The sequence below is a fragment of the Schistocerca piceifrons genome, chromosome 8 (assembly GCF_021461385.2).
Source record: "Schistocerca piceifrons isolate TAMUIC-IGC-003096 chromosome 8, iqSchPice1.1, whole genome shotgun sequence".
Classification (NCBI taxonomy): domain Eukaryota; kingdom Metazoa; phylum Arthropoda; class Insecta; order Orthoptera; family Acrididae; genus Schistocerca; species Schistocerca piceifrons.
The window spans coordinates 130,251,047-130,275,724 of record NC_060145.1 but is presented as its reverse complement, the minus strand read 5'-3'; the positions used below and the strand labels follow the sequence as shown (position 1 = coordinate 130,275,724).

Genomic DNA, 24,678 nt, shown 5'->3' with positions numbered 1-24,678 from the left:
GTCAGGGCCATTCTTTTGTAGAGAATTTTGAAAGTCAGATTGCGTTGCGCTAACAAAATATTGTGTGTCAGGTTAAGCACAGTCTCGTGTATAATTGTTCAAAGGGGACGTTTCATATGTCGACCCTTAGCCTAGGATACCTCACTGGAATCTTCTGATTTTTTTCTTGTAGTTTGTGTATTTAGTGTAGCTTTTGTTTATTGCTAGCGCGTAATTGTAGAGAGAATCTCCTTTGTAGTTGCAGTCTTTCATTGTTGTACTGTAAAACAGTTATGGCATGCATGTAGATTTGCACCAAGTATTTCGCAGCTGCAATTAACTAGATATTATTTTCAGTGCTATATTAATGTGTTCTCTTATTTTTGCTATTCAAATTGTGATTTTCTGTGTTATCGTGTGAAATATTGTGACAATAATGGCGTGTGAAAAACGTAACACTAGGCTCCAAACTAAATTGAGAAATAATAGTGACGACGAGCGTAGCTTATCAGCGCCGCCGAGTAATGAATTTACTAATGTTCAAAGTAGTAATTTGGTAACTGTGCATAGGGAAATGGAGCGGGCGTCAAACAATGGCGTAGGCAGTGAAACAGGTAGTGAACAGGGAAGCATTATCGATCGATCGGTCGACAACAGCTCGCCTCAGGAATCCGAAATGATAGGACACAATTTTGCAAACACTGTAGATTCAGGTTTTGCGTCCTCACCGTTTTCTCAAATGAGTCAAGACACATTTCCCGCTTGTCAAAATGTGAATGTTTCCGGTGTACATTCACTGCCGAAAAGCACTGAGGAACATGTTTCAGACACCAATGCATTGTTATTACAATTAATACAACAAATGGGACAAACACAGCAAAAGCTTCAAAAGTTAGACACAATGGAACAAAATCAGAGACAAACACAGCAAAAGTTAGACACAGTGGAACAAAATCTTAAAAAGTTAGACTCATTGGAACAAACTCTTGAACAAACACGTGAAGATATAACTACTGAGTTACATAACATTGAATCGAAATGTCAAAAAGTCTGTAATGACGTAAAAACTCAAATTTGTGAGCATTTTCAACCTATTTTTTCGCGGCATGAAAATGCATTACGGAATCACGAAGCAGCCATAAAAGAACTGCAAACTATTGTTCATGAAAATCATGAGACCTTGCAAGCTAAATTTGACTCAGTTGCATCTACCGATTCGGTTACGCAACTTGCAAAAACTCAGGAAAACTTAAAGGACACAGTAGATTCGATTTCAACACAAATGGACACTCTGAAGCTTGGTTCAGAAAAACACACTGAGGAAATGTGTTCATTATCAGAGAAAGTAGTTGAACTTTCGGATCAGCTAAATAATTTATCTACGAAGGTAGACGATAATCTGAATGACGCAAAACCGGTAGTCTTTAATGACACAGAACAGAGCGAACAAATTAGGAAACTGAAACAAAATCTGAATCAAATTGATACGCAACACCAAAGAGAAATCCGGGAAGTACAAGATCAGCTGACACAGGTAATACAAGAATTACGTATTTCAGAAGACACTCGCGCTCCAACACGGGAAGAGGAACTTAGAAATACGCAAAAGCCACAAAATAATAACACAGGGCATTTCGGTAATTATGAAAGAAATTGGCAAGGTACACCGAATTTTGAGATGGAACCGCCGACACGACGTAACTATGACCGAGATGCTACCCGCCGACACGATGATTTTGACTATAAGCTGTTCATTACTACACGTAAATTCAAAACGTTTAAGAATTCTGGCAACGACATTCATCCACAAGCATGGCTCCATCAATTCTCTCATTGTTTTCCTCCCAACTGGTCATTAGAGCACAGATTAGAATTTATGTGTGGCTACTTGGAGAATGAACCAGCTGTAAGAATGCGATCGGTAATTCACGATTGCCACAGTGAAGGAGAGTTTTACCATGCCTTCCTCTCAGCATATTGGTCTCAAGCCACACAAGACCGTGTAAAACATAGCATCATAATGATGAAACGTTTCGAACAATCTGAATTTTCCAGTCTTATGAAATATTTTGAAGACATGTTGCATAAGAATCAGTATCTTTCAAACCCATACAGCCCCTCAGAACTCATCCGCATTTGCTTAATCAAACTGCCTGAACATTTACGACATATTATTTTAGCAGGACGTTGCAAAGATGACATTGAAGCTTTTCAGGGACTGTTACAAGAACTAGAAATTGACACTGACAATCGCGGAACGCGAAAACAAGGACACAACAATTGCAGGTCACATCCGTCACAATTCCGTGACGACAGAAACAATAACTGGACACCACTGGTCTATTCTTACAACGCAAATCGTGACCAAAATAGACACCACCCGTACGACAACCGTTGGCAGAGTAATAATAGTTACAGAGAAAGATCGCATTTCCGTAGTAATGACTATCACAGAGACAATCAGAGAAACAGACAATATGGGAACCAAAACAAGTATTATCAAGGGAGGCAGAATAACTTCAGACGCAACAGTTCGGCGCAGAGTTACGATTCAGGGAGAAATTTTCCACCATGTGACCGACAAGAAAGAAACTATGGAATCTACCGACATGACGACAGACGATATGATCGTAACGACAGACCTGAATTGCATCAGAACTGGCGGGATTCAAACAGAGCAGGGCCCTCTCGTCACGATGAATTTGTAGAAGTTAGGTCTCCTAATCCCAATAACGACGCGCGCCAACAAAGGAACAGACAATGACTCGCACCGCAGGCAGCCACCTGCGCCGGCTGGCTCAGAGAAAAATAACACAGACGCTAACCTTGAGAAAAGATTTAACATTCCTTACCGACATATAAAACATGACAATTGCTTTTCAGTTGAAACTCTGCGTACTAGAAAGAGTAAAGGTTTACACCACATTTCACATGTAAAACCGTTTATTGAAAGATAATCTGCTTTTTAACTTTGTCTTTGCCATAAAACTTTTCACTTCACATTTCTAGTATGCTTTGTCAGACTTAGAATCTGTTAACATACAACAATGTTTGAAGTTAAATATCCAGTCTAGAACCTAGGGAACATTTTTAAACAGAAATTACGAATGCATTGTTATAGTGAACAGACGACACAGTGTTGTATTTGTACATTCTTGCTTGTTAGTTGCACGATTATGGAACGACTATAAGGCTTACATACTTAGAACATTTACCAGTACTGCTAATGAGATTTTAATGCAACATTTTGGTTTACTTGAAAATATATTCTGGATTTAAAGTACTTTCTGTGAGATACCAGATGACACAGTGGTTAGTTTATGTGACAGCTACACGATTTTTATCACGACGCTACTAATGAGTGACAATTTACAATGTTGCTTTTGCGGTGTATCTGTTTTATATCTGCACAGTTTTCTGAATTCTTCTGGAAAGAAAAACATGTTTTAGTAGTAACTTTTGTGGTATAGCAACAATGAGACAGCCTTTTTCGTGGCACAACAATACGTTACTGTACAGTACTTTCTTCGTCACAACAATAAGCGTAATAACTACGATATCTATACGCAAAGCATTTCACTTTTGTTTATCATGAGGTAAGTACATTGACTTCTGCAGAACTTAGCTTTCGGAGGACGATAACTACGACACTTCCACAGAATTATCTTACAGCAAGACGCACATTTAGCGCTACAGGACACGCATTTGAGAGATCAATTTTGTACTTAAGCCATTTATTTTTAAAGATTTTTTAATTACAAAGAAGGTTTTCCGTGATACATTTCATTCCATTGCAATAATCTATAACACCTGAGGGTATAATTACATTAATCCTCAGGGGGGTACACGCTTGCTTTGTGTACCATGTGTTTGGCAAGCACAAGGAGCCCTAGCTAATATGGTATTTGCTTATACAACTTTACACATCGGTACCATATTTCTCTAACACAGAATTACACAGCTATCTGATCATTTAACTGAGAGAGACAAACATTTATTTTACTACATCAGTGACACATGTTTACGCAATTACACAGTTGGATAACTTCACACTTATGAAACTGTATTTTGTCTGTACTTTGTAAACTTTTCATATCTTTTCGGAACCATTGTGATACTATGAGAGCTTTGAATGGTGTATTTGGTATGGATTCATGATTTTCAAAGTACGTTTGAGGCAGATGACACTTTTGACATGAGCAGAGAATTTTTTTAATTATTAGAGGAAGCTACGACGATTTTGAGATTTGACTGAGGTGTTATGATGTTATTTTTACGACGACGATGTGTATTATGCTGCTGAGGTATGTTTATGATTAATAGGCTGAGGCTATATGAGTTATTTGATTATGCTTCATATTTATAATGACGAAATATTGACGAGTATCGATGGATCCGTATATGTGTAATAAGGTAAGGAGTAATGAATAGTGGGTAGGGACTCTTGACTTGTGAAAAAGGATGTTGGAAACCAAGAATCGTACTTTAAGAGTTATGACATGTGTGAATCATGTGTGAATGTATCACAATGCCACTGAACATTTTTTGGACACTGTTATATTCATAGGATTTTGTTTCTACAGATTTGCAACGCTAATTCTTGACCTGTGAAATATTTTTATGTGAGGCTGTCACTGTAGCGGTAAATATTTCCGTAAGAAAGTTAAGTGACCACCTGCACGTAATGCGTCGCGGGCACCCAGCTGTGTCAGACGCCTGGAGAAAAAGCCATTATTGCGAGCCCTTTTCAGCGGCACAGGTAGAAAAAAAAAAGGGGACGTGGGACGTGTCAAACACCTGGAGAACAAGCCATTAGGGTTTGCCTTTCATCGCTAATGCGACACCCTCGTTACTTGAAAACATATGATTACTCGCACTTTGTGCTAATTACTGAAATGCTTATGAATTGATGGGAAATATTCGTACATCTGCACACCTGATTACGACAAGCGTCTTTCTACGAGAGTTGAGAGAATTTCTACTAACTTATGAAATGTCACATGACTATTGAATGATATTTTTATGCTTTGGTTTGCGTAACTGCTTATTTCATTTGATACCTGTTTTTCAGCTGTGTTGCAGCATTGCTTTTATAAAATGAAATGCATTTGCTAATGTGAACACTTTCTGTCAACAGATCTATTAAATAATTATTTTATGATCCACATTCTTTAAAAAAAAGGAGCACTTGGAAAGGAAAGAACAATAAGAAGGAACTAATAACAGTAACACATAATTTTCTTTTCAAGTACTTGGTAATTTCTTTTGTAGAATAAATTGTGATGCATCACTCTAATGTTAAGATGTGACATAGGTATTAGACATGGCCATTTTAGTGTAATATTTTTTCTGCTTGCGCTATGTCATGTTTAGGTATAAGTTGCTGCTGTTTGCCAGGCATAGTGTTATTGAATTTGACTTTTGCTAATTTATACTGTAGCTTGCTTTGCAATTTTCCATTTTTTTCATTGCTGTTTATAATAATTGTTTTACGTGCTGCTGCATTGCCTCGTCCCTTAGTTCAGCATCTGAGCTCAGTAGATTTAAGTTAGCTTAAGAGGGGGTAGCCTCTAAGAGAATGAGTTGCGATGAATTGGAAGAAATGCATTGAGAAAACAGGTTTAGGTAGGATTTTCTTGGAAATAAATGTTGAGGTAAGAAATGTGTGAACATATAAATACAGAAAGCATGCTTGGATAGAATTTTTTTGGTGGAAACAAAGGATGAAATAAGAGGAAAGATATATGAAGTTTTGGGTTGGAGTGCAGTACCAAATGTTACACTGAAAACGAACCCTGTCCTTTCCTATTGGTGTTATCCCACTATGTGTTTGTGTACCCTTGTGTAGTTGTTTTCTTCCTGTCTCTGTGTAGTTTCATAGAATTTTTTTCTCTTTTAATATTAAGCTACATTCACTATGATGAGGAATACTGTCATCCTCGAATATAATTGGCATTAATAATATGTTATTTACTTTGTAAAGATGTTCAGACATTATTTATTCTGGTTTGTTGCTCACATGTGAAGGTGATGTTTCAAAAGTTATTGTGATCTTTTATGTATGTACTCATGTCATAATTCCACTGATGTATATGTTAGTTCGATTCTTTTGTAAAGCCTGTACTACAAATATTATCTGTATTATTATGTTCTTTAATGATGTATTTTGTACCTTTGTAATTGTATTTTCATGTTGTAAATTTATAAAATTGTAATTGACACCAGCATCTTATTATTAACTTGTAAGTTACATTTCACTGCACACGTTTCTGTTGGTCATAGTATATGGACAATATGTGAGAAGTAGGGACTGTTAGTGTTTGCACGTGTGTTAATAATTCAGCAAGGGACTGGATAACAGCATTGCTGGTTCTAAGGACAATTCCAGAAACTTTGTGAGTGCACAAGTGGTGGTTTATGGACTTGCTATATTGTCCGCAAGACTCTTCAGTGGTGATTGTGCACCTGCACAGTCACAACAGATGGCTGCTGGCCATCTCTTCAAGGACTACAGTGGGTCTACATCTTTGATGATCCATCAATACCATTATCTCTACAAGGACTACAGTGGGTCTACATCTTTGATGATCCATCAGTACCATTATTTCTACAAGGACTGCAGTGGGTCTGCACCTCTGGTGGCCCACCAATACCGTAATCTCTACCAGGACTATAGTGGGTCTGCTCTGTGATGACCTACCTACCAATATTCGTCAGAACTTCGAATGACTCTGCTGTGGGTTTGCTCCATTGTGGCCCATTACCTGTCAGCATGTCAAGAGTCAGCACTGTCTTTCCGTTGGAAGGACAACACTACTTCTTCAAGACTGCATGGAAATCCACTACTTCTGTGTGCAATTTCTTTTACTAATGAGACTTTGTGAAAAAAAACCTGTGGTTACCGTAATGAATGATCAGGACTGTCTTTATAAACTGTGAGAAAATTTTAGCTTTTGACCAACATTGTATCAATAAGTGTGTGCATTTGATTTCTTTGTTATTGTAATTATGAAAAATTTTATCAAATCATTATTGGCCACTGCCCAAAAATATTTTGTAAAATTTTTTGTGGGGAGCATGGGGGCTATGTAAGTAGGCTGTTTATATTTTCTTATTGGCAAAGTTATGTAGCGCTCTATGTGAAAATGAAATCACTGGCTGTGCTGTGTGCAGTCTGTGGCTAGTTTGCATTGTTGTCTGCCATTGTAGTGTTGGGCAGCGGCAGCTGGCTGTGAACAGCACGTAGCGTTGCGCAGTTGGAGGTGAGCCGCCAGCAGTGGTGGATGTGGGGAGAGAGATGGCGGAGGTTTGTAATTTGTCATGAACTGATATATATATATTATGACTTGTGATGATATTAAGGTAAATACATTGTTTGTTCTCTATTAATATCTTTCATTTGCTAACTATCTCTATCAGTAGTTAGTGCCTTCCATAGTTTGAATCTTTTATTTAGCTGGCAGTAGTGGCGCTCGCTGTATTGCAGTAGCTTGAGCAGCGAAGATTTTTGTGAGGTAAGTGATTTGTGAAAGGTATAGTTTAATGTTAGTCAGGGCCATTCTTTTGTAGAGAATTTTGAAAGTCAGATTGCGTTGCGCTAACAAAATATTGTGTGTCAGGTTAAGCACAGTCTCGTGTATAATTGTTCAAAGGGGACGTTTCAGCACTACTATTATTAAAAATGTAGTTGACAAACAGAAAGCAAATGCTAGTTTTAAATTCGAATAACAAATCTGACCTCCTCAACGTGAATATGGAGTTCCACAAGGATCTGTACTGGGACCTTTCTTATTTATTGTGTATGTGAATGACCTGCCCAACTTATTACCATATAAATCTGTAATGTATGCCAACATCACAACTTTTATCACATCACATAGCGACATGAATGTTGTCAAACAAATGAACAACTCAATGATGGAAGAGGCATCTCAGTGGTTCCATGAAAATAGAGTGTCATTAAATAAATACAAAACTGGACACATCCTCTTTTCCATTAGCAAGAGTTTTATATCTCAGGATGCTTAAGGATTGTGTCACTAAGGAGTGCATGCTTATGGCATACTATGTCTTTTTGCATACACATTTTCATTATGGAATAATTCTTTGGGGGAACTCTGTTGGGGCAAAGGATGTTTTCCTCTGGCAGAAGAAAGCCATTAGATGTATTTTTGGTTTGGGCAAATTAACTTCTTGCAGACAGTTCTTTATTGGGCACAAAATACTACTATACATACTCAAAGCACTTATGCAAGCCAAACAGTATGCCCACATGTAGGAAAGTAGGTCAGATGTGCACTCATATGAAACCAGAAACAGGAACATATTAGACATTCCTTGGATGCGTTTGAGTAAAGTCCAAAATAATTTTGTACATGCCTGCAAAACATTTTTAATACTATATCACGTGGCAAAAGGGAATTACATGAAAATAAATTTAAAATTGTGGTAGGGACATGGCTGAAAGAGAAATCATTCTGTAATACAAGTGAATTCACATAATGAAAAAATATGAGCTCACTGTGTAATGAAAAATATGATGCTCTTATGTATAACGAAAAATGATGCTCTTTTATTACAAATGTGATTGTGAACCAACAGAATTTTAACTTATGACATACAACAAAATTTTTTCTGTGGACCTTGTGTAACAAAACTAATTATGGATGAGTGCAAGATATGCAATATTAATGTAATATATATATATATATATATATATATATATATATATAGACATATGTCTGCCTATGTCTGTATATGTGCGGATTGATATGTGAGTGTGTGTGTGTGTGTGTGTGTGTGTGTGTGTGTGTGTGTGTGTGTGTGTGTGTGTGTGTGTGTGTGTGTGTGTGTGTGTGTGCAAGTGTATACCTGTCCTTTTTTCCCCCCTAAGGTAAGTCTTCCCACTCCTGGGATTGCAATGACTCCTTACCCTCTCCCTTAAAACCCACATCCTTTCGTCTTTCCCTCTCCTTCCCTCTTTCCTAATGAAAAGGGGCCTCAGTATGCAGGTATAAAATTAGCTAATGCACTGCCTAGAGCAGTCATGGCTTTTCCTACAATTAAACTGAAACATCAGCTTAAGAAATTTTTGGTAAAACACCCTTTCTACACATTAGAAGAGTACCATACTTATATGAAGAACAACAAATGCTTTGTGAAATTATGTGAATAGAAACAAGTAAACACCTTATTGTAATTTTGTTGTAAATTAATGACATATTCAGAAGAATGTGTCTTGTGTATTGTACAAATAACTTTAATCATTACTGTTTCTTTGTGCATGTGCAGTGTACCATTCGATGTTGAATATAGCAACCATGGGTTGCGAAAGCTTGAAATTTGTGTGTGTTTTTTGTCTCTGTCAACATACCAACGCTTCCGTTTGGTAAGTTACAGCATCTTTGTTTTTAGATACATTTTTCCCACGTGGAATATTTCCCTCTATTATATATATATATATATATATATATATATATATATATATATATATATATATATATATATATATATATATATATATCTGGGTGTGTGTGTGTGTCTAACAAATTTCTGCAGGAAATAATTATGGACAGCAATTTTCAGTTTCGAACTATCTTTTATTGTTTTCATGTATTTATTATTAAGCCAGCTTCCCATTTGCATTAGTCCACTTTATTTTAGTGCTGTGTTGGCTTATTGAACATATATATACTGTTTTCTCGTTATGGCACAAGAATGAATATATGGTATGTAGGCACTAGATTGTTATAGCCTAAGTGTTTCCTACTGAAATTGTAATATATATATATGTGTGTGTGTGTGTGTGTGTGTGTGTGTGTATGTGTGTGTGTGTGTGTGTGTGTGTGTGTGTGTGTAGCAGTGATTAGGATATTAATTTTTTGAAATGAGGGCTTGCACAAATTTGAGGTGTTGCAGTTTCCATACCTCTTAAAGTAAATCTTGGGATAGAAAACAGGTTCTGTGGCAGAAACATTCCTCCAGAATGTTACACTGTATTTCAAAAGTGTCTGCATGGGCTAAGAACATATTTTCACCATCCCTACTGATACACATCCAGAAAGATTTTTTATGCCTTGTGTGTAATGCTTATACACTCCTGGAAATGGAAAAAAGAACACATTGACACCGGTGTGTCAGACCCACCATACTTGCTCCGGACACTGCGAGAGGGCTGTACAAGCAATGATCACACGCACGGCACAGCGGACACACCAGGAACCGCGGTGTTGGCCGTCGAATGGCGCTAGCTGCGCAGCATTTGTGCACCGCCGCCGTCAGTGTCAGCCAGTTTGCCGTGGCATACGGAGCTCCATCGCAGTCTTTAACACTGGTAGCATGCCGCGACAGCGTGGACGTGAACCGTATGTGCAGTTGACGGACTTTGAGCGAGGGCGTATAGTGGGCATGCGGGAGGCCGGATGGACGTACCACCGAATTGCTCAACACGTGGGGCGTGAGGTCTCCCCAGTACATCGATGTTGTCGCCAGTGGTCGGCGGAAGGTGCACGTGCCCGTCGACCTGGGACCGGACCGCAGCGACGCACGGATGCACGCCAAGACCGTAGGATCCTACGCAGTGCCGTAGGGGACCGCACCGCCACTTCCCAGCAAATTAGGGACACTGTTGCTCCTGGGGTATCGGCGAGGACCATTCGCAACCGCCTCCATGAAGCTGGGCTACGGTCCCGCACACCGTTAGGCCGTCTTCCGCTCACGCCCCAACATCGTGCAGCCCGCCTCCAGTGGTGTCGCGACAGGCGTGAATGGAGGGACGAATGGAGACGTGTCGTCTTCAGCGATGAGAGTCGCTTCTGCCTTGGTGCCAATGATGGTCGTATGCGTGTTTGGCGCCGTGCAGGTGAGCGCCACAATTAGGACTGCATACGACCGAGGCACACAGGGCCAACACCCGGCATCATGGTGTGGGGAGCGATCTCCTACACTGGCCGTACACCACTGGTGATCGTCGAGGGGACACTGAATAGTGCACGGTACATCCAAACCGTCATCGAACCCATCGTTCTACCATTCCTAGACCGGCAAGGGAACTTGCTGTTCCAACAGGACAATGCACGTCCGCATGTATCCTGTGCCACCCAACGTGCTCTAGAAGGTGTAAGTCAACTACCCTGGCCAGCAAGATCTCCGGATCTGTCCCCCATTGAGCATGTTTGGGACTGGATGAAGCGTCGTCTCACGCGGTCTGCACGTCCAGCACGAACGCTGGTCCAACTGAGGCGCCAGGTGGAAATGGCATGGCAAGCCGTTCCACAGGACTACATCCAGCATCTCTACGATCGTCTCCATGGGAGAATAGCAGCCTGCATTGCTGCGAAAGGTGGATATACACTGTACTAGTGCCGACATTGTGCATGCCCTGTTGCCTGTGTCTATGTGCCTGTGGTTCTGTCAGTGTGATCATGTGATGTATCTGACCCCAGGAATGTGTCAACAAAGTTTCCCCTTCCTGGGACAATGAATTCACGGTGTTCTTATTTCAATTTCCAGGAGTGTATATTCTTCATTTTGAGTCTATCACAGATCCTCTTCAATCTTCACATGTAGTAATTTTGTTAGCACTTAAATTCTCGGGAAGTGGTGTAAGAAATTCTATAGTTGAGATTAACTTGTATTTGTTTAGTACCATAACCGACTGCCTTGTAATTGTTTTTCTCGTTTATTACTAATCTATTTACAGAAAACCAATCTTTAATTTATGAGACACAGTTTTAATGTAATGTTGCTACTCTTCTCTTGTCCTCTGTTTCATTAACACATTATAATATTTGGAGCAAATTTAATGTACTTGTGGTACTGATTCGTTGTTTTAAATTCATGTACAAAAATAATAACAGAATTGATGGTGGAACTGAACCTTGTGGTACATTGTACTCAAAAGTCTGCTTTTCCAACAAACAGGGCTTTGAGTTTTCTCTCTTCTGGAAGTACTAACTCAGCTACCTGGACTCTATGTTGTATGAGTAAGTATGGCTTTTATCAAATAACAGGTCTATCTGCTAACACCTATACAAGTAATGTGTTGCAACTAATGATACTAAATACCTTCTATGTGTTAGATTAGATTAGATTAGATTTACTTTCATTCCAATTGATCCGTAGTGAGGAGGTCCTCCTGGATGTGGAACATGTCAGAAAAACAACAATACATGACAAATATTTACAACTAAAACAAATAAGCTAATGTACCATTCCACAGGTCCCAAGTGGAATGATCGTCATTTTTAATGAACACTAAGAGTCATTTTACAAATACTAATGCACTGAATTTAAAATAAACAGATATATTGCTGAAATATGCCGTTTGTTATCTAATTCATTTAAAGATTCATTACTAAATGGAAACAGGATAGACACAATTATTTGAAGAAGTAGTATTTTTTGTAACAAAATTGATTCCGACTTTATAGTAGACAATTCTATTTATTTCAGTAAATCCAAGCAGCAGTGATTTCAGTATTTTCAATTTTTTTTTGTGTAGGGGTTATAAGCCTCAATTCACAATGGCTATCACTTCACATCCAATGGTGTCAAAATGTTCTGCAATGCATTTCTAATGGTGGCATCCACATTGACCATCCTGTCATGTCTTGGTACTATCAAGTTTTCTCTTGAGGAAAGTTTTGACAGGTGACATCATCCATCCGTTGCTGATATTGTGACACAGAAACTCATTTCCTCCCAGTCAACTGCCATGTGCAGACCTCCATATTTCGTTTCGTCTTGGATTTCGTGGCTGATCAGTCATTTGTTGTCCGTTATTTACTATAAATTGTTTTGTTTTGTAATTTCTTTTGTTAAAATTTATAGTAAATGACAGCAGATTAATTGACACAGTGAGATTACATTTATAATGTAGATTTTTATAGATACCAGTACCATATTTAATATTTTACAATGTAATGGTTTGCAACATTACTGTAAATTGAAGTGAAAAAAGTACTGTGGGTAAATCAGATTGATTAGTGGGTGGAATTTATTTGTATGTTGTCAGGCATTTGTTGTGTTACATAAAAAAATGAATTGAAACTTTCAGACATAGCAAGCTGTTTAAGTATGTATTTCTGGCAAGCCTGTTTATTGTAGCCCTCTGAATTGTGTGTGAAAAGTCTTGCGAACATCAGTGGTCAATATTGATGTGGTTTCACCATCTAACTCAAGCTTGTAACACTGTTCATTTTCGTAATTCTTGACGTAATTTGTTGTAGCAAATTAAAAAAAACTGATGTTTCGACTTTCCAAAAATCTAAAATGCAGATTTCTCTTCCTCAGGCTTGTTGCACAGTGTGTGAAATCCCCCTTTTTTACCATGTAATGTCATTTTTTTCCGACCACCGCCCTATTTTGCGTTTTTTATTTATTTCTCCCTTCTCTAATACACAAGGTATCCCTGTCAGCTGAAAATCATTTGACTCGAATAATGTCATTTTCGTAGAAATTTGGACTCCAGCATGCATTGGCAAGCTACCCCGTTGTCAATGTGCACTTCGCACGTAAAAACACTTGAAAATCATCTTGCGAAGATCGCAATTCCCGCAAAAAGAACAGTTCAAGACAGCAATGCGAGTTGAATTAACTTGACGTGGCGGACAATCACTACGTTGACATGAGACATGTCTTCCGGAAGGTGTAAACCGAATTCGGAAACGGTTTTTTGCTATCGCCTTTACATGTTAAGGCCTGAGGCGGATTTGCTAGCCCAGTTAAATATGGCGCCTGGAAAACAACTGTTACAGTTTATCGTTTAGTCAGCACAGTCGCTGTACGCCTTCAATTGGATGAGGTGTAAACACATCAAAACCGAATGCGTTTACAAGAGAGTGAACATCAATTGCGGAACTGGAATACAGGCAACCAGAAGCGGATTTCCAGAATCGATTATGAAGTGTTTAAAAGACCACCCAAAAGCGATATCGGGAAATCGGTTTCCGGAATCCGGGTTGTGTGTGAGTACACTTTGTCGTGACAACCCAATTGTGAAGTGGTGAGCTGGCAGCGAACAACAGCTGTCATATGCCACGCTTCTTTCAGTTTAAGTGTTGAGGAGATCACGCCTTGAAGCTGAGATATAGAAATTTATATCCTTCGCTCTTTTGCCACTGGGGAATTACGAAACAAGAGAATCCTTGTCTTTCAATATCTATGGAGGCAAAGATTATACAAGCCATCTGTGGCGGTAGAAATTACTGATTACTTGTCAAGGGGCGTAATATGGAAGTGGAAATATTTTGCTTGTAGTGTGTTGTGTGTATTAATGCTATCACGATCATTCCCGGTTACATAATCAACAATGGTTAGTAGTTGAGTGCAAATATATTACACTGTGAGTGATAGTAGCTTTGACCTAACTGCATTATTTATGTTTACAGCTTGTGCTTGTTCTCGGAGATTTGCACATTCCTCACAGATGTAGCAGCCTGCCATCAAAGTTTAAAAAACTTCTGGTACCTGGCCGAATACAGCATATACTTTGCACAGGAAACTTGTGCACGAAGGAATCATATGACTACTTAAAAACCCTCGCAAGTGATGTGCATGTTGTCAGAGGGGATTTTGATGAGGTATATTTATGCCGAAGTGTGTGTGCACTCACATTTTGTTTTGGCGAATGCCGTTGTGCGTTCTGGAACTGTGAAGAACTTACGTGGATCAGTATCACCATGCTAAATGCTAGGAACCTCTTTGCTGTTTAAATTTTTTTCCTTTATTCATTTAATACAGTTATGAATAATCTCTGCTACATTGTTCACCAACTGTCATTATTTGTCACTTCGTTTTATTACCAGTACTATATTATTCATTGGGTATGGTTGAACAGATTGTGTCGGCCTTAAAATCATCAAACACCATTATTTAGTAATGTCACTAATAAGTTAATAGCTCTGTTTGGCCATACAGTGTAACTGCTTCACACAACCATTATGCTGCATTAGTGTTAAAGTATTCACTGTCTTTTCACTGAACTATTTCAGCAGTACAGTCTGTATACTCAAGGCTACTGGTCTAAAGCTGTTGGTGGTTTGCAATGTCAGCTTTGGTGTCAATTTTTCAACTTGTGGCAGCTGAAGACATATTGAGTTTCAGTAAATTTAGCTTGATGTAGACAGGTCTGCAGTTGTTTGATTTCTAATTTGATGGTACATTTAAAGTAATAGGAAATTGAATGTAATAAGAGCAATAAAAATTACAGAAGGCATTGTCAGCTTTGAAATGGTAAGAATTAATGGAGGTATTTTGAAACTTTTAACAACTTGGTAATGTATTTATTTCAGAATTTGAACTACCCAGAGCAAAAGGTTGTCACAGTTGGCCAGTTCCGTATTGGATTGTCCCATGGCCACCAAGTTGTACCATGGGGAGATCCAGAATCCTTAGCACTAATACAACGACAGTTAGATGTGGACATTCTTATATCGGGGCATACTCATAAGTTTGAAGCATATGAACATGAAAACAAGTTTTATATTAATCCAGGTTCTGCAACAGGAGCTTATAACCCTCTTGACACGTAAGTACTTGAGTGCTTCTAGACAGGTAGTATATGAGGTAAAAGGTTTTGTTAGTTGGTATTACACACAACTGCTTATATATTGGAATTTATGTACTGCAGTGTTAGATTTTGTATGAATATTGTAGCCAGGAATTAGGAATTACAGAATAAAAAGATATATGGATTTAATTAGGAATTGCAGAATAAAAAGATATATGAATTTGGGGTCGACAGAAGCGTCCGATCCAACGCGTCGGCTTTGACCCGTGACGTAAGGGTGTTGTGTGTGACGTCATGACGGCGCGGAGTTTGGTTTGAGTGTGGCTGTCTCCAGTTCCGTTTTATCTTATTTTATTTATCTTTCTGATCTGTTCGTTCTATCCCGTGAGATTTTTTTTTTTTTTTTTTTAAAGACAGAAAACACTAATCAGCTACTGAAGCATCTTTATCTTCTATGGGTTGCAGGGGTTACGACCCCTGGGGAGGTGGGTGGGTATTCATGCATGGCTGTCTTCACTTACACGTTGTAGCTACGCAAGGCATCTAAATTTGTTTATATTTAGTTTGCCCCCCACCCAAAACACCCCATTTCCTGGGCTTGTCCCATTAGTGTCATTGGGCTTCTTGTGGAAAGTGTTTGTTTTTGTTTCCGCCATATTTGTGACGTCATGGGTCAAAGCAGACGGGTGGGATCGGACGCTTCCGTATTTCCTGGATTTGTATTAAAGTGGGGTGTTGCCTCCCTTTAGATGTAATGAATAAATTTGCCTGTTTTTTTGTAGCATCATAAAATGAGAAAATTGTGTAACTACAGTAATAGAAAATCATTGTTGGAGTACACTATTTTGCCTCAATGGTTCAGGCATTGAGCTGTCAATTGGTGCATAAACAATAAGCAAAGGTGTGCTTTTAGTAATAGATGCACAACAAAATTGGTTAGCAATTTAATTTTTTTGAATTAGTGTGCAGTTTGGCTTTTTTGGACTATTGTGTGATACAGGACCCCTCTGAAAGCTTGGTTGTACATGGTTTGAAAAGCCTAGGTTGGCTGTAAGGGAGACTGTTTTGCGTACATAATACTTTGTGTTTCGCAAACATATTAATTTTATTACAGGTTGTCTTTAAGTTTTTGTTTACGTGACATTGATGTGTTAGAACTGCTTTAGATTGGGCTCATTTTTGTTGTGTGCTAGTACCATTGAGGAGGTTTTTTTTTGGGGGGGGGGGGGGAGGTGGAGGCAGCTAAATCTGTTATAGGGAGGGAGAAGAGGAGCTCTTCCAACTTGCAATGTCATTTAGATGAATATTGCTGGCAGAAGAGCGTCCCTAGGAATTTTTGTGTTTTTCGTGGGCTGTTGAGTGAATGTATGAGTTTTTTCTTGTGTGTGTGTGTGTGTGTGTGTGTGTGTGTGTGTGTGTGTGTGTGTGTGTGTGTGTGGAGGAGGGGGAGGTGGCCTACCTACTTTGCAGTGCCAAAATTTGTTGGTGGTAAGTAATTGTTTCTTTGGGTCTTTTTTTCTCGAGTTGTAATGTTTTATGTGTTTATTGTGAATTGAATGTGTTTTAATTTATGTGGGGATGTTTGACTTTTGAGGTGTTGGGGTTTTGGTTTTGTTTCTTGTGGTTGTAGGTGTTGGTTTTTTCGTATCAGTCATCATGGTTGTTGACCTATATAGATCAAGGGAAATGATCAATTCCAATTTTCGTAGTTTTAAATGTAGGTATTGGTGTATTGGTATCATCAGCTGTGGTCAAGGGAAATGTGGGATTCCAATTTTCATAGCTTTTTGTTGTAGGTGTTGTTGTTTTGGTATCGTTAGCTGGGGTTACCTATATTGATCAAGGAAAGTGTCAGACACCTATAGAGTTTTGTGTGTTTTTTGTTGGTCATTTTTTATGTTTTGGGAATATGGTGTGTTTTTTTACCCCCCTGTAAAACCTCCAGTTTTCCGCAGTTGTCCTGTTAGTTTGATTGTATTTTTGGAGGAAGATGTTATTGTCTTATTTATAGATATTTTTGTGTTTGTTGTCGTGTGTGTAGTGACATCATAGGTGCCATATTGGAGACGCGTACAGTAGCCACTTTCGCCATATTGATGACATCATGAGTGAAAGCAGATGGGTGGAATCAGACACTTCTGTAATCCCTCCATACTTAATGCACATTTCCTAAATTCAGCGAACCTGTATTATTTTCCACTCAGTAATTTGATACATATTGCATACACATACTGTGCATAAACTATTTAAAAACACATGAGGGAATATCAACTGTGTAACTTTTACGTGGATTTGATGCTGCCGACATTAACTGACTGTAGTGGTGACTGTTGTATTTACATGTGATATTTTTAAAAGAAAGTACAGAATATGAATGAGACAACATAATGATTTGTCAGGTCAAGTGAGCAATATGAGCCATTGGTAGGCTGTATTCTTAGAAGTGCAAAGACGTATTTTCTGTTGGTTGAGTAAGCAGTGTTCTTTTTATTTGAATCAGTTGTAGGTGGTGTTACAGTATTTTGGTTACAGGATGCCATTTAGCTCTTGTGGATCATTGATTAGATCAGTTTTTTGCACTGTGGGCTGATATTTTCAAGTGTTCTGTGTGTTCCATTGCACTAGTAACAAGAATATCCCTGCCAAAAAACTATTCCCAGGGAGTTCCTGTTACTTTGTTGGTTTCCATTTTCCTAATGTTTGTGTAAGTTACACATCATATAGTGGTGGTTTCTTGAGTTTCAGGTCCCTGTCGTGTTAATGAGATTGAGTATCAGCTTTGTGCCACATTGTTTACCAATCTCGATTTATCGAGGTCATATCACTACCTAGAAAAGTGTAATTTTCTTACTTTTGCATTAAATTAGAAGTTGCATAAACAAAAATAAACCTGAGTGATGTGGTGGGACAGGAAATAAAATAAATGAGGAGAGGTGAAATTAAAGAAGAAACAGTTCAGATTGCTAATCTTAGTTACATCTATGCTCCACAAGGAATTCTATGTTTTATAGAATGCCTGCTGTTCATATAGTTACAAGTTCAGCACAAGAAAAGTGACAGTCCCTACATCTCTGTAACTATTTTAATTTTATGAATGTGGTATTTTTATAAAATTTATGTGGAAGGGAGAAGCATTTTACATGTTCTTGGGATAGAGTATGGTTAATTTATAAATAGTTTTGTTATGGCAGTAGTGCTCCTACAGTATTAGGGGTGGAACAAGTCTTCAAATGATGTCTTTGTGATGCAACTGGCCATCATGTGTATATATTTTGAAGGTAATATTAGTTAAAATACCAGTTGATGTGACTGAAGATCATGATCAAGGATGTCAAGATCATGCTCAAGGATTTATCAGCTTCTGTTGTTGGTTTGTGCCAACAAGCATTTGAATGGAGATGCTGGTTGTTTCACTTGATGCTAATGTTCTGCCATGTTCACTGTTGCACGATATTAATGTGAAGAATTGATACTCCATGTAATTGACTTTCTTTGTGCCATTTCTTGTAACATAAACATAATACTCGAAGTTTGCAGTCATTCCTCTTATTATTTTTCATCTGACTTGGCTCCACAAATACACTTTAATGGTTATTGGGGACAGCAATTTTATCGCAGCCATCGCTGTGTTACAGTGGCTTTTGCACAAATGAAGCAGTTTGGAGCACCATCAAATAGTATGTTGAGTTGCTATGAACAATAGCAGTAGATGTGATTGCTCACTAGCTGTAATCAGTCTATAAGGGAGAAGAGGTAAAGTTGTAAATGATGTATGCTATGCAAGTCCATACCACACCTGGCAAATGGTGAAGTTGTGTGTGATGCCTCAAGGTGGAACAGGTTTAGTGTGAAACGCTTAAGTATTCCAGGTGAAGAAAGTTGAACCCAAAGAACATAAGCATGGAGACACACTAACGACCACTGCCTTCTTGATGTGCTTCAGGAGTAATTCTTCATGGATTATGGAGCAAGGTGGCGCAGTGGTTAGCACACTGGACTCGCATTCGAGAGGACGACGGTTCAATCCCGCGTCCGGCCATCCTGATTTAGGTTTTCCGTGATTTTCCTAAATCTCTCCAGGCAAATGGCAGGATGGTTCCTTTGAAAGGGGATGGCCGACTTCCTTCCCTAATACGATGAGACCGATGACCTCGCTGTTTGGTCTCTTCCCCCAAACAATCCAATCCATTCCCCTCCATGAAAAACACGACAACCTCCTCATGGATTGGAAGAATATTTAATGGACGCAATATAAAATGTATCTTCCATTTTGTATTGCAACTATGGATCTTATAGATCTTGTTAAAAACCATCTCAAGCTTCAGAAACAAGGCTGTTTACGTCATTTAGATGTGCCCAACATCTTTCATGATCCAACACCATTCTAGTGAATGGTTATACAGGTGAATTTTCTATATTTAGGCAATGCGTTCTTAGTACATACTGCACTAGTCCCTGGTTTGCCATCTGCCTTCCCTCCACTATTTTGCACTGAAGTCTCATTAATTTGAATTTCATATTCTACATGTCATAGTTTATTTTTTAGTTTATTTTTTATTCTTACTGTCAGTTCTCTTCCTCGACTCCTGAGTGGTTTATTTCATAACAGTGTACCACACTTTCACCTGTTTCAGGACATTGGAGGTTACAAATAAATATATTCCCTAATGTTGAGATTCTATAGCAATTTTATTTTCATTATAAACTCAGTCATGGTACATAGTATGTGCTTAAATTTTTAATGCAGTTCCTTAATTTTATACTTTAGATATTGTGTTTTATCTGTTTCAGATCCATTATTCCTTCCTTCGTTCTTATGGACATACAGAGTTCAACAGTGGTTACGTATGTGTACCAACTTGTTGGAGATGAAGTTAAGGTAGAGAGAATTGAATACAAGAAGAGCTAGAGACAATAGTTTGTGCAAATAGAGAACTACATTCTGAGAGTAATTGTTTCTTTGGAAACAAGTTACTTGTTCGAGTCTGCGGTCGCTGCACCTATAAGGAAGACATTTTATACCTGTCAATATTCTTGTCCAGATATTAAAGCTGTATACTTTATATGAAAGTGTGTAACAAGGAGTATGGTAACAACTGATAACTCTTGTGTGTTACATGTCTATGACTGATACTTCATTCCGGATGTACACTACAAGCATTTGTCAAGGAAGACTTGGGCATTCAATTTGGAATAAGTTCTGAATCAGTTAATCTGGAAGAGGACTGTACCCATAGCATGGATTAAATTATGTAAATACAATAATAAATTCTGAACATTTGTGCATTTATTGCTGGAGTGATGACAGTGTAATGGATGTTTCAGATATTTATGCTAGAAGTTAATAAGGACACACAGACTTGCTATCAAGAACAGATACAGTCCATAATTGTTTGAAACTCCAGTCCAGGTTAAACATACAAGTATTTATAAGTACAAAAACTAGGATCAGTCATTTTCAGTATTTATTACTGATTTTGGGTCTCTAGTTTTAACAAATGTCTTAGCTCATGTCACTGTAATTGTGGTTTAGATAACCTAAAACATATCAGATAAGTTATCATTTGTCTGTAACACGAGTTGTACTGATACTATCAGGAAAATTGGTCATTGTTTCCAAAATGGTACTTGCGAGGATAAACACAAAGGACTGATTTAAGAATTGGAGCAAATATTTCTACTGCTAGGACAAACGGTTTCTTTGGCTGCTGGGGTATAGTGGATACAGATACACACTTGGAAATTGTCGTGTGATAGGCTTTTGGGGGGCAGAGTAACTTACAACAATTGGAGCTATTTCTTGTTTCATCACTGCCACCAACACAACCACTACCACCACCACTACTTAACAAAAATCATTTAGCATTTTGAAAATCTGTTACTGGCAATACCTTGCAGCTGTTATCTCAAGAGTTTCTGTACATCAACTCTATCAATATAAAAAAGGTAAAATCTCTGAATCTATTGAGAAAAAGTCTCATACAAACTAGCCTTATAACAACACAGCTGGAGATGTATGGAGCTAAATTACAAATACACACACACACACACACACACACACACACACACACACACACACACAGGAATGTTTGTGGGGAGTGGGAATACATCGGCCTGTTCAATAGTTCACATGATTTTAGTTTTTTAAGTTCTTGTTATGTTTAGCTTGGACTTGAAACTTGTTCACTAACAGATATTTTACACCTTGTAGAGAATGTGCTGTTAAATTGCATTATTTTTTCCACTTCTATAACTTCTTTACACAATTTTTCATTCTACATATGAAATGCTGTCAGTGACGCAAATAGAATCTCAGATTGAGAACTTTGACCCTTTTTGTTTAATTCTGAATCTCTTTTGTCAACATGTGGTTGTTTTTTTGTTTGAAATGTAAATGTACATGACATTAAGCAGTATCAAAATATCTTTTTTACAAGTATAATCTTAATCATTGTTATTATAATAATTACAATTTTAATTATTATTATTATTATTATTATTATTATCATCTTGCTCTTGTGATGGTTTCACAAAAACTTTCATGAAGCCAGCCATGTTGTAAATGGTAACAGAGTTCAGTATCTTTCTGATTTTGCAGCTTTATAGTTGTTCTCACAGTGGGAATAAAAAGTTGTTATTGAATTGTTAGTGAAAACACAAAACAAGTTTTTCTTTACATAAAAATATAATACCTTTGATGACTTTCAGAAATAACTGCAACCTACTACCTTTTCTGATGGTTCACTTTTTATTACACAATGACCAGTTTTAGGTCACCTAGTGATGCATCATCACATAGTACTTGCTTTTAATGATTAATTGCAGCATTGTAGGGGACATACGTCTGAGGCCAGAAAGAAAAAAAAAGAAAGAAGAAAGAAAAAAGAAAAAGTGAGCACTGAACATGGTGGGGTACCAGGAGTTCCTTAGATCCTAACGTAGTCTGGAAGTTTGTCTTATGATGTGAATTATTCTTGATACCTCACCATATCAGTCCTTACTTGTTCTATTTTTTTCTATATTACCACAGTTAATGGCACCTACAATGCTACTAACAATCATGAAAAGTGTGCGCCATCTCATGTCGATAAGACTTAAAACTGGTCACGGTATAATAAAAATTGAACCGTCAGAAAATACTACTAGTTGCAGTTTTTCTGAAAATCACTATCCATTACTGTCAGTGTTCCACGTCGATGATGGATAAGTTTTATCACATTTTACAAGAATGACCACAAATAAGGTTACTTGTCTGTGATGACTGTTAAATTGGCTGCTGTTAACTACTGCCTCATGGTTATGGAACTATTTCAGATGTCTGCATTTGAAAATTTGGTTAAAAAAAATCACAAATTTTCTGCCTAAACTACAAGTAACTCAATTATCACACTTATTTGACAGAAAAGTACTTTGTTTCTGGGAGCAACATTTTTAATACTGTTCACTTGGATAGGCTGTCCCTACAGAATCAGTGGCAAAGTAGAGAATAATTCAGTGATCTAAGCAGAATGATTGTGACTTATTACAGTGATGTTACATTTGTTGGAATACCTCTGTATCTAAAGTGAATTAAGGTAAGAAGGTGGGAACAGCTTATCCAGAATTAGTATTCTGCCGAGAGAGAGAGAGAGAGAGAGAGAGAGAGAGAGAGGGGGGGGGGCTAATATCAAGGACAACAGAAGATCATGCACTGAATTTTACATCTTGATGAGAATAATGTTAGTGTAAAAATGTGTCGTCATTGTTCTCTCTCATCACTAGTCACAGAAAGCACATAGCAGGTTCACATCTGTTGCTTCCCCTCATCTTAGGACAATCAGTTGCTTTCCTGACAAAAAATAAAAAGGAAAAAAAAACCTTGAAAAGGTATTGTCAGAAGAGTGGAATCTTATACATATTTGATCCGACAAATTCACATAGATCATTTTATACAATGTTGCATAATTGTTATATTAAACAGTACTTCCACTTCAAAGTTGACTGTGATAAATTTTGAAAAAATCTGGATCTGTAAATGAAATGAAACATACTTGTGTGTCCACTTTGTGATTAATCAAATGGTTCCACTATGCACATACAACTATGAGTGTTGTACATTATAGTGTACCAAATTGTGTCAAATAATGTGTGCAGTTCCTATATCAGTGAAGTAACACACATTAAAAACTATTTTCAGTTGCACGTCCTCACTATACTGAATAATGCTACAGAAGTCTCTGTAGTAAATAAAACATTAAGATCTTTATATTGGAAATAGCATTTGTGCTCTCATTTCCAAAACTCATGTTCCAAAAGTACACCAAACTTACTATAAAATTATCAGGCTGAATTGCAGGCCATTACTTAGTTTCTGGAGGCAACATTTGAAATACTACTGATACACACATTAAAGTATTTAGAACGATTAGTTTCTTTCTGGTGGAGGAAATATCTTTCACTTTGGAATCTGAGTGATCTGTCCTTCTCTTTGAACCTTTCCCAACATAACCCCCCACCCCCAACCCCCTCCTCCTCCTCAAGGAAGGAACTAATAGGTTCAGAAAGCTAGGAGAGTTTCATGTACTTTTGTACATGTGTCTACCGGCAGTAATAAAAATGTTGCCCCTCAGGGTAAGTGCTGGCAATCGATTCTCTCTCATAATTCTATAGATTTCACAAGTGAATTTTCCTTTTTCATGTACTAGAAAATTTAAAAAGGGAAATGGATAGGTTAAAGTTAGATATAGTGGGAATTAGTGAAGTTCGGTGGCAGGAGGAACAAGACTTTTGGTCAGGTGATTACAGGGTTATAAATACAAAATCAAATAGGGGTAATGCAGGAGTAGGTTTAATAATGAATAAAAAAATAGGAGTGCGGGTTAGCTATTACAAACAGCATAGTGAACGCATTATTGTGGCCAAGATAGACACAAAGCCCATGCCTACTACAGTAGTACAAGTTTATATGCCAACTAGCTCTGCAGATGATGAAGAAATTGATGAAATGTATGACGAGATAAAAGAAATTATTCAGGTAGTGAAGGGAGACGAAAATTTAATAGTCATGGGTGACTGGAATTCGTCAGTAGGAAAAGGGAGAGAAGGAAACATAGTAGGTGAATATGGATTGGGGGGGAAGAAATGAAAGAGGAAGCCGCCTTGTAGAATTTTGCACAGAGCATAACTTAATCATAGCTAACACTTGGTTC

At 37.9% G+C, this 24,678-nt stretch overlaps 1 protein-coding gene across 1 annotated transcript; it reads left to right on the top strand.

The window, feature by feature from the left end:
- Window positions 1–13,979: 13,979 nt before the first annotated feature.
- Window positions 13,980–20,766, top strand: LOC124711265 (vacuolar protein sorting-associated protein 29). Its single transcript, XM_047241245.1, has 4 exons — window positions 13,980–14,293; window positions 14,370–14,561; window positions 15,273–15,508; window positions 20,282–20,766. Exons 1-4 carry the CDS (start codon window positions 14,291–14,293, stop codon window positions 20,397–20,399), a joined length of 549 nt encoding a protein of 182 aa, XP_047097201.1. The 5' UTR covers window positions 13,980–14,290; the 3' UTR covers window positions 20,400–20,766.
- The last annotated feature ends 3,912 nt before the right edge of the window (window positions 20,767–24,678 follow it).

Bases quoted from the DNA above. Each gene is read 5' to 3' on its own strand.
- LOC124711265 (XM_047241245.1), top strand. The intron at 14,562-15,272 runs GTATATTTATGC...TATTTATTTCAG, and splicing joins TCAGAGGGGATTTTGATGAG to AATTTGAACTACCCAGAGCA. The intron at 15,509-20,281 runs GTAAGTACTTGA...TATCTGTTTCAG, and splicing joins GCTTATAACCCTCTTGACAC to ATCCATTATTCCTTCCTTCG.